The sequence below is a fragment of the Melitaea cinxia genome, chromosome 15 (assembly GCF_905220565.1).
Source record: "Melitaea cinxia chromosome 15, ilMelCinx1.1, whole genome shotgun sequence".
Lineage (NCBI taxonomy): Eukaryota > Metazoa > Arthropoda > Insecta > Lepidoptera > Nymphalidae > Melitaea > Melitaea cinxia.
This window is the reverse complement of record NC_059408.1, coordinates 3,811,273-3,821,916: the sequence shown is the minus strand read 5'-3', so window position 1 is coordinate 3,821,916 and position 10,644 is coordinate 3,811,273. Positions and strand designations below refer to the sequence as shown.

Below are 10,644 nucleotides of genomic sequence, written 5' to 3'. Positions count from 1 at the left end.
AATACGACTTTATTGACATTTGCGAAATTTACCTTCGTATTTTAATGAAGCCATAAATTATAATAATGTAGCCATTTTTTCATTGTCTAAAAACAGGGATAAAACGAAATTTTGTAAAAATGATTGATTCGGATTTTTACATCTCCCTCACACATCATGTTCTTTCGCTGATAAATTTTAGACCGCCAACAAAAACATAAACGAATCAATGACACTTGAATACCAATCTAATCTAGGTGTTTTTAGAGTTCATAGTTAATGTTTAGAGTTCATGGTAATACCAATACCTAATAAAAATATTCTCTCCAAATTCTCTCTTTAATTTGTTTTCAACTTTTTGCTTCACGTATTAATATTATGATATTATCTGAATAATATCCTACCAAACATCATTATTTCATTAGGTACATAATATCAAAATCATAATGTGTGAAACTGTGTTTTCAAAATTTCGACTCCTCACAATTCATTATGAAATAAGTACTTCCACCTCATCCTCAAAGAATCGTCCTCATTGAGGTGAGAATTAATCGTCCTCGTCGAGTCCTCGTGAGTCGCGTCAATAATGTCAATGTGAGGACTCGTAAACGAGTGAGGTGGTTCAGTATTGAAATTCGAGTTACTCTTTCAATTTGCGATCACGAGTACCTCAAATGAGGCACCTCATGAGTGAGGAACCCATCTCTTAGTTTTGAAACTTCCTTAACCTTAAGGTGGGCATTGACGATCAGTTTTTCGCGTCAGTTTTAACTGATCAGTTTTTCGCGCTCTCCAAAACTTGATCGTGAGTGTAGAACCATCGCTCCAGAGCTTTAACTGACGACGCGCCCCATTTATTACATAAAAACCAACAAAAACAAGTCACTGTGTAAGTACTCGATAACGACTCTTGGCAACACTATTTTTTGTCGTAGGTATTTTTGTTTATTTTCTGCCTTTGCGTACAGGACACGGGAATGGATTTGAGGCGTGGCGCTCCAAAGGTTAAAAGGAAAATTATTACCAACTGACGAATACAACTAAAGAACTGCGTATTGGTAGAAATTCTTTTCCTTGTAGAATGTTGTTATTCATTGTAAATTATGGCCGTGCTTACGCGATTATTGAACGGTTATGCAAAAGTACCTTGCCCGAATAGCTCGTATATTGACAGTAAAATTAAATAATTGTGTTTGCAGGCAAACGAAGAAAAACTGCCTTCAATTATATTGACAAGTAATACAACGTAGATAGACAAAAAATTTTCGAGTAAATACGCATTATCAAAGATTACTCCAAAAGTTGTAATCAGATCTCGATGAAATTTAAATGTGACCACATGATAACATCGGCTTTCGATTAAATTAAAAATCGTCAAAATCGGTACACCCAGTAAAAAGTTATTCGGCTTTTCGAGAGTTTCCCTCGATTTCTCTGGGTTCCCATCATCAGATCTTGGTTTTCTTATCATGGTAACAAACTAGGGATATCTCCTTTCAAACGAAACAAGAATTATCAAAATCGGTTTATAAACGAAGGAGTTATCCCCGAACATACATAAAAAAAAACATATATACGGTCGAATTGAGTAACCTCGATTTTTTTAATGTGAAATAATCTAATAAACATACAGATCTCCCATTTGCAGGAACGCAGTTAGGAGTCGAACACTTATAGAAACGGATTGCCGTTACTTTCACTAAAACTCAAGATTGTAAATGATACGAAGATCAACAAGTCTGTCAGGTCAAAGTATTTTTAAAAATTACTGATATATTTGGCTGTGGTATGTTGGCGGTTTACTTTATTTATATCTCCCACAGTAAATTTTCTTTGGGTAAATAAATTTTTAAAAGAACAAGGTTAGCATAATAATATATTTTTTAAAAAAGTATAAAAACTAGTAATAATTTATTAGTGATGACTGAATATTACAGGTTGAAATATTCATTTATCAAACGGACTCCTCATCAGAACTGTCTGATATTTCAATAACTATGTGTGAATCCTCAATATCTATAACACTCGTTGTATAGTTATCACCGAGCTCGTCCAGTAGTTGACATATATCTGATTCGAGTTCTTTTTTTATTTTAACTCCAGTAACTTCAGAGTTAACTTCACTAGCATCGATACCCGTATTGTTATTATTGCTAGATTTAGACGTAGCTATTTGTGATGGTAAGTTAACATTTGTTTCATCTTTAGTACTACCCTCATCAGATGAGCTATCAATTTCGGATTCGTTAGAACTTTCATTAGCATTTGCTTCTTGATTACATACGGCCGCTTTTTGTGACGGCGCATTCTGCATCATTGTAAACCTGGAATTCGATGAAAACTATAAATAAAATATATTTTCTTGGCAGATATCTATTATTATTTCTGATTATACAATATAAAGTAAAACGTATATTTTAGAGTATTTAATAAATGCCTTGCACTCAATAGACTCCAGGACGATGTGAATTCTGTCAGGGGTTGTATAAAACAACACGCAAACGCCTAGACCAGATTACACATTTATATGGCCAATATAAATATTATTTGCGATGACCGAACCCGTAACCGTCAGCTCGTTAATCAGTTTCTTAGATTTTACAAAATGACGCCTCGGCAGTTGTTTTTTTGTAATTGCGAATTAATTAAAAACTCATATTTTACTCTAGATTTCATTTCAGACAAAATCCATTTAAATTTGAACTAGGCTAGACTGATTGACTCAGCATGTGACATTCCACTCCTGGGCGTAGACCTTTCTTTATACAGGGGGATAGTAAGTCGCATAGGCATGTAAACCGGTAGCGTTCAGACCGGTGATCTCTCCTATAAAGTAACTTATGTGGTACATAACTATCAGCCCTTACACTTCTGACTACCCCGTTGGCGCACTTTATAGTGCCCCTGCTTTCTGCTCCGGGGATTGTGGGTTCGATTTAAACCCTGAGTCTGGGTGTAATATATATATATATATATATATATATATATATATATATATATATATATATATATATATATATATATGTATATATATATATGTATTATTTATAAATATGTATATCGAAAAAAAAAAATGTAGCTATACCAGTCGGCTGTTACCTTTAACACAAGCAATTGACTTGTTTACTTTAGGAACGGACGACCGTGTGTGTTCATTCATTCATTACAGCCTATACAGTCCACTGCTGGACATAGGCCTCCACAAGTTCGCGCCAAAAATGCGTGAACTCATGTGTGTTGCCCATAGTCTATATAGTATATAGTATAGGCTTTGTCGCACCGAAGACGCTGCTGCCCGTCTTCGGCCTGTGTATTTCGAAGCCAGCAGTTGGATGGTTATCCCGCCACCGGTCGGCTTTTTAAGTTCCAAGGTGTTAGCGGAACTGTTATCCCTCAGTCGTCTCTTACGACACCCACGGGAAGAGAGGGGGTGGCCATATTCTTTAGTACCGTAGTCACACAGTACCGTGTATGTGTTGTGTAGATATTATTGTCATTACCAGCGACCCACCTCTCAAGTATCTCCGCCTCCTTCCTCGCGGCGTCCCGCCTGTTCTGCTCCAGGCGCGCCAGCAGCGCGGGGTCGCTGTCCGCGGGGTCGCGCTCCACCTTCACCGTGCTGATGAGATGGCGCCACTCGCGCCGTTGCCTCCGCCTCTGCAGTGCGCGTCCACAGTGCGCGAACAGGGCCCTCGCTGAACATTTTTAATTTGATTAATAACAGTATTATACATTTTTTTTATGTCCCTAGGTCGGCAAACAAGCGTACTGCTCACCTGATGGTAAGCGATTACCGTAGCTTATAGACAGCTGCAACACCAGAAGCATCGCAAGCGCGTTGCCGACCCAATCCCCAATCCCCCCAGGAGCTCTGGTCACCTTACTCACCAACAGGAACATAATACTGCTTGAAAACAATATTATTTTGCTGTGATCTTCTGTAAGGTCGAGGTACTACCTCAGTCGGGCTGCTCCATATTTTGAGCAGGAAATTCCTGCTGTGCCCTACCTTAGCCAATCTCAAGTCACAAAATATTTAGGAATCGTCCATTTTTTCAACACGGCACATTTTTTAGCAACTTTTTAACCGCCTATCCCCCCTTGGATACGTGGTGAGGTTTTTCAGTAGTTTCTGAGTTCGCTAACACACATTGTTACACTAAATTTATATATATAGATCATAAAGCTGAAGGGTTTGTTTATTTCTTTTAACATCCTGATCTCAGGAACTACTTTTCCGAATCGAAAAATTCATTTTGTGTTGGTATAGTCAATTTACCGAGGTTTAGGCTGTGTGGTTACGGCAGTAAAGAATATAGCAACCTCCTCTCTACCCGTGGGTGTCGTAAGAGGCGACTAAGGGATAACAGAGTTCCACTACCACCTTGGAACTTAAAATGCCGACTTAAAATGGTGGGATAGCCATCCAACTGCTGGCTTTGAAATACACAGGCCGAAGACGGACAGCAGCGTCTTTCGGTGCAACAACATCAGCCCCTGCAGTCACCATCCCACCTGTCCAGCATGGTGACTATGTGCAAAACACATGAGTCGCCATTTTCGGCGTTAACATGGGGAGGCCTGTGTCCAGCAGTGGACTGCGATAGGCTGAAATGAAGGCTATAGGCTATATAAAATTTATGACCTATATACTATTTTATTACATTTTTTTTCTAAAATTAACATGACGTTAATTGATTAAAATTCTTCAATACTCACATTTTGCTAGCTAATTAAACAGTATCAACGAAAGATTACTGCAGAATTATTTAAGCATCCCGAAACATAAGCAAATAACAAACTTGAATTTTTAACTAGGATGTAAAATTAAAACTAACATTCTTTCTATAAAGGATCTAAGTCTTCATTTTGAAGCATATTTGATTGCGTACCGTAATTTGTGATATTGCTTACAATATTAACATAATATTATTTTCCCCACCTTCATCGACAATTTTATGTTTACTCCAACCCAGATCATCTTCTTCATTTGCCTTTAGAACACATTTGATGACGTCACGAAAGCTCGGGAATTGAGGATGACCATCACTGTCTACATTTTTATTTAGAAAAGCTTCCAATCTCCTCACAGGACCGGACGGACGCCCTTCTATTACTTTCAGGTGTACTGTTGATCGTTTAACGGCTTCTGCACCAGTTAGTTTGCACAGTTCCTTGTATAATGTTACTATACGAACTTTGTAGCTAAAAATACAATCTTTTGTATGAATGTAATGAAAATAATAATGTGTTTATCTTCTGATTAATTTTCTTGATAATATTCTTTATAAATAAACATTGAATTGTACTTTTGTATTATAAAGAAGAAAGTATTAGCAATAGCCACTGCTTCAATCTATAATTTTACATTAATCTCAGTTGCCAACAGCACCACCACAAGAACGCACACTAGAGAGTGCACAATAATACTAAAGAGCAGTATTATTTATCTTCTGTAAGGTAGACGTACTTCCCCAGACTGCAAGTTCTAAGCAGGATATATCGTGCTGTACCCTACCTCGATAATGATAAGAATAGAAAACAATAAAGTAACTAAGTACAGGATTCTTCAGTACTTACTTTTCACTTTGAATATATGGTGAATTCATATTATCATCACAAACCTCCTGTTCCTCCAACTGTGCTATCATTTTTTTACACATTTCGATCTCTTGTTCTATTCTCTCAATATTATTATCATCTGTTGGAGATAGCTCTTGAACTTCCAATATTCTATGAGGTACAAGAAGTTTATCTTCATCAATACTTCTATTGTTGTTGCATGTATCATTTTCTTTCTCACCAGCAGATGTATAATTTGACTTAACATTACAATCGTTACTGTCGATATCAATAATTAAATCATTTTCGGTTGAATCTAAATATATAAGAACTTCTGTATTTGATATTTTGCTGTTTCTTTCTGTTTCAGATTTTCTTTTACATATTTCATTACCTAAAAGCCATTGGAGTTTTAACACAATGTTAAATCATCATATAGTAGGTACAAATATATTTTATAAATATATTTACAAGCAGAAACAATACATGTAAAAAAGAAATATGCAAGAAATAAAACGAAAATATGTACAAAAGATGGTTTTGTTGCTGAAGAGCATTCTGTTTCAAGAAATCTTTAGATAAAAAATCTCAAGAACAGTTATTAGGTATTTAATTTATTGATAGAATATATTTAGGGTAACTTTATATATCTTTTTAGTTCAATTAAAAAATATATTATTTATTTCACTATTATAAAACCTTTATTGCAGTACATTCTTTCCTCCTTTTGCTTTATATATTTTACCTAGCTTCCTTAAAAAAAAAAACATTTGGGTCGTATATGACCTGATATTATTTCTGAATAGGTAAACTGATTTCCCCTTTTTTTTCTAGAATAAAGAGTAAAAATCAGATAGAAAATAATACTGCTGCAGAAATGGAATTCAATTAAATACCTTTGGTGTTATTTGATAATGTGATAATTTGTACCCTTTTCTTTGTATTCCCGGTTTTCAGGATTTCACATAGATCTCTGATGTGAGAAAATTTATGACCAGAATCATGTTTAACGAGATTAATAGCTCTCCTTAGAGCTTTTGCGAATTCTTGCGATTCTGTAATTTTTTTATCCGTTTTCATGTATCTATTTAAAAATATAGTATTTATAACCTTTTTCATTTCCGGCGAATTATCTAAGTTAAAACATGTTTCAATAAGTTCAGTCAGTAGAGGGTTATTTTCACATGTTTTTTTATACATTACCTCTATATTGTTTTCGTACATTAAAGAGTCTAAGACCTAAAACATAATTGGTACGATTTTATTTTTGTGTTACACACACATAAGGAAATCCTAAACAATTTTTAATATCATATCAAAATAGCTTAATTAGCTAGAGCACCGACACGGTCAGTTTGAGATGCAGGTTCGATTCCCGCTGGAACGGTCGAATTTTGATAGGATATAAAAAATGTCTAAAATATAATTGTTACTTAAATTCAAATTTAAACAAATTCTAATTAAGCTTTTAACAACACTTACACAGTCACTATCTTCGTTTTCCGATATCTCAACTATATCTACAGAACTCATATTTTAATTATAACAATAAATAAAACTTAAAAACAATCTACAAGCTACAAGCTTTAACAAACATTTAAATCAAATTAAAAAAAAAAATAAGATTCGGTAACATAAAAGCTAAGATTGTCACAGTTTTTAAAAGTTTATTTTTTAAATAATCTGACAATTCTGACATAAGTCAGACATACTAAACGTTCTACGTGACATTGGCGAAATCATATGTGCTAGTTTGACTTACCCTTGTTACCGTTACCAATTACCATTATAAAGTAACGGTAAATAAATAGAGCAACACGGAGGGGAGTGGCCATTGCGTTTGTTACCGATACAAAACTTTCTGTCATTTTTTGCGGGGGGAAATTACACACATGCACACTTTATCTAAATCCCACACAAAAATAATCGTCTGTAACTACGAAACTCACACATACTAAATTAAAATCACACTTACATTTTTCACACACACATAGATACATTCTGTGTTATTACAGTATAATGACACGCCGCAACTACACTGAAAAGTTGCTAACAGCCGTGGTTGTAACAACTGTCGATATGCATTATCGATAAATTCAACTACTCGGTTAGGGAAATAATGTTTTTAAAGTGATACAAAGGTAAGATATTATTATAAAAATAGACTTAATTTATTATATACTACAAATCAAACATCTTCATGTAAAATAAACGATTATAAAGAGTAAAGATTTGATTGTTTGTTTGTTAGCATTGAATAGGCTCCGAAACTAATGGACCGATTCAAAAAATTATTTCACCGTTGAGAAGCTACATAATCCTTGAGCGACATAGGTTATACTATATTTTCAAAAATATTAGGTATCCTTACTAAAACTCCAATAATGTAACCCAAGGGATAAAAAAATAACCTAAAAAAATCCTTACATTGCGTACGCTGCAAAAACTAATGATAATAGAAATATATAATGTAGTAAGACTTTGTACAACACATCATTATCTACAATAATTGTATTTGCTCGCAAACGAAAACAAAACTGACTTCAATTACATCGACAAGTAATACAATATACGTAATATATACGCGTTATCAAAGGTTACTCAAAAAGTTATCAGATCTCGATAAAATTTAAGCGCAACCACATGATAAACACCAGCTTTCTATTAAATTAAAAATCATCAAAATTGGTCCACCCAGTCAAAAGTTCTGAAGTAAGATACATAAAAAAATACACTCGAATTGAGACCCTCCTCCCTTTTTGGAAGACGGTTAAAAAGTGTCGCGACAGCATATGTCTAACTATTATAATTATGTCACAATACGTTTGGTGTAACGTTGTTGTGCCAAACAATGCCAGTCTACAATAAACGATTTAAAATTAACCCACATTTTGAGGAGTTGATGATGTACACTGTGATGTCAACGAATCAGGAATAGGGAGCGTAGCACTAATGGCATCATAAGATGATAGCCTGTCATCTGCTAGATTAAATGATTTGTTGATGACTCTAAAAGGATGGACTGTTAATTTTTGATTACCTTGTACATGAGACAAAAAAAAAATTATGGGACAAAAACAGTGTGGCGTTAGTTTGGTGCCCTCGACTAATCCTTCTATTGTTCGCCAACACTTGAAAGTTAGTAGTATTGATATGATCTGAACAAATTACACTATTTTTTGTGGGCGTCCAGGTTAATCTGTTATTACCATTTTTTTTCCATGTATTCCTTAAATTGGGATTTTTAGAAAACCTGCCAAATTTTTATATAAAACATTATGGTGGAAGTTCACATTAAGTAATTCTAGTAAAATGTATTAATACTCATAATACGTGTATTATATTTAATTTAATGCAATTTTATTATATAACTATGTTTATTAAAAAAAGCTAGCAATATAATATTTTAAATAAATCAAAATCTCAAAAATGTCTGTCTCCTCTTTTGCCTTTGCCGTTTTTATCGATAACCATCTACAAACAAACCGGTAACAACACTATCGCTCGGCGACTGCGACTTCTCGGAAATAGACTCCGATCAGTCGCTCGACCGATCCGCATATTGTATGCGGGCGAGCGGCCTGTGTTTGTAAACAAATCGAGTCAACACGAACGATAATATTTGTAATTTTTAAGTTTAAAAAAGGTTTAAAAGAAGTATACAAGTAATAATGTGATTAAAAAATACTTACGTATGAAAGGTAACGCCATGTTTTAGTAAATTTGACGTGGCAGATCTTTTTTTGCAGCAAAAAACAGAACAATTTGGCATTTTTTGAAGGAAGTTGATTCAATCGCGCAACTAGATTTAGTCTAGTGATCAGTGCGTCTGCAACTAGTTTTATTGTTTGCATATGGCCATTTGGCCTTATACCTTGACAGAGGGGAACGCCTGTACATGGCTACTCCCCTCCGTGTTGCTCTTTGCGGTAAATAGCGTTAATTTTAACAGATACCTTTTTTACCGTTAAAACTTTTAACGGTAATTCGGTTCGAAAACGTTTTTTAACGTTAAATTTTACCGTTTAATAGGATTTTAACGATACTGATAACGTTACCTCTAATATCACGAATTAACGAAATTTTTATCGATACCTCTACGACGTTGCCGCTCCGTGCAGAAAATCTTCGACTCGACGGACTGAACTCCCCGCGCCGCTCAATGCGAATCGATAAGAGCGGCAACAGCGCGTGGCATTAGATTTGATTATAATTGTGCGATCGAACAAAAATAAATAAAAGTTGGCACGACCATCAATGAAAAAATACCTGTATAATTTTTTCATCAATAGATTATTATTATTGTACTGGAATTCAGTTGCTAATAAAAACAACTTATTCAGAGATATTGAAATATAATTAATAAAATTGTGAAATTGTGTTTACTCGCTAACGAAAGAAAAAACCAACTTCAATTACATTGACAAGTAAAATAACGTTTATAGACGAAAAAATTATCATGTAAATGCGCATTATTAGATATAACTCGAAAAGTACTTGATCAAATCTAAATGGGACTTTGATTAAAAAAAGAATTATCGAAATCGGTCTACCCAATAAAAATAATTTATGAAGTAACAGACATTACAAAAAAATTCAATCGAATTGAGAATATCTTATTTTTTTCAAGTTTATTACAAATAATAATACACAACGAACAGCTTATTTCATATTCCATCATTGTTTTAAAAATAGATCACATGTGCACACTTAACAAATCTTATATGACGTATTCTGTAATAATTCAAAAACCAATAAAGAAAAGTACAAATCTAATCTGTCTCTTTCATACATTAAAGGAGCGTAATAATTTCGTTACCTATAACGTTAACAGTAGCAACTAACAGTAACGGTATAGATAAGTAACGTTTAAAATAACGTTAAATGAGTTTTTACCGGTAAAAAATATAACGGTAAAATGTGTGAAAAATAACGTTATCTAAAGTATCGTTACTTCAAAAATAACGTTATGCCGACCTTGACAAATTAACGATACCGAATTTTTAACGGTATTCCAAGCCCTAACCCCACCCCATGCCTGCGAAATAATGATACTTGTAATAAAAAAAATACTAATCGATAGATTTTCAATAGCTCAATTCA

The 10,644-nt window shown here is 34.1% G+C and overlaps 1 protein-coding gene across 1 annotated transcript; it reads right to left on the bottom strand.

Moving 5' to 3' along the window:
* Positions 1-1,875: 1,875 nt before the first annotated feature.
* Positions 1,876-7,248, bottom strand: LOC123660616 (death domain-associated protein 6-like). Its single transcript, XM_045595673.1, has 6 exons — positions 7,024-7,248; positions 6,438-6,780; positions 5,560-5,935; positions 4,922-5,184; positions 3,491-3,674; positions 1,876-2,303 (listed from the first exon to the last, which is right to left on the bottom strand). The coding sequence occupies exons 1-6, from the start codon at positions 7,072-7,074 to the stop codon at positions 1,934-1,936; spliced, it is 1,587 nt and encodes a 528-aa protein (XP_045451629.1). The 5' UTR covers positions 7,075-7,248; the 3' UTR covers positions 1,876-1,933.
* Positions 7,249-10,644: the final 3,396 nt, after the last annotated feature.

Bases quoted from the DNA above. Each gene is read 5' to 3' on its own strand.
- LOC123660616 (XM_045595673.1), bottom strand. From the start codon at position 7,074: ATGAGTTCTGTAGATATAGTTGAGATATCGGAAAACGAAGATAGTGAC. The intron at 6,781-7,023 runs GTAAGTGTTGTT...ATTATGTTTTAG, and splicing joins AAAACGAAGATAGTGACTGT to GTCTTAGACTCTTTAATGTA. The intron at 2,304-3,490 runs GTGGGTCGCTGG...ATCGAATTCCAG, and splicing joins GAGGCGGAGATACTTGAGAG to GTTTACAATGATGCAGAATG.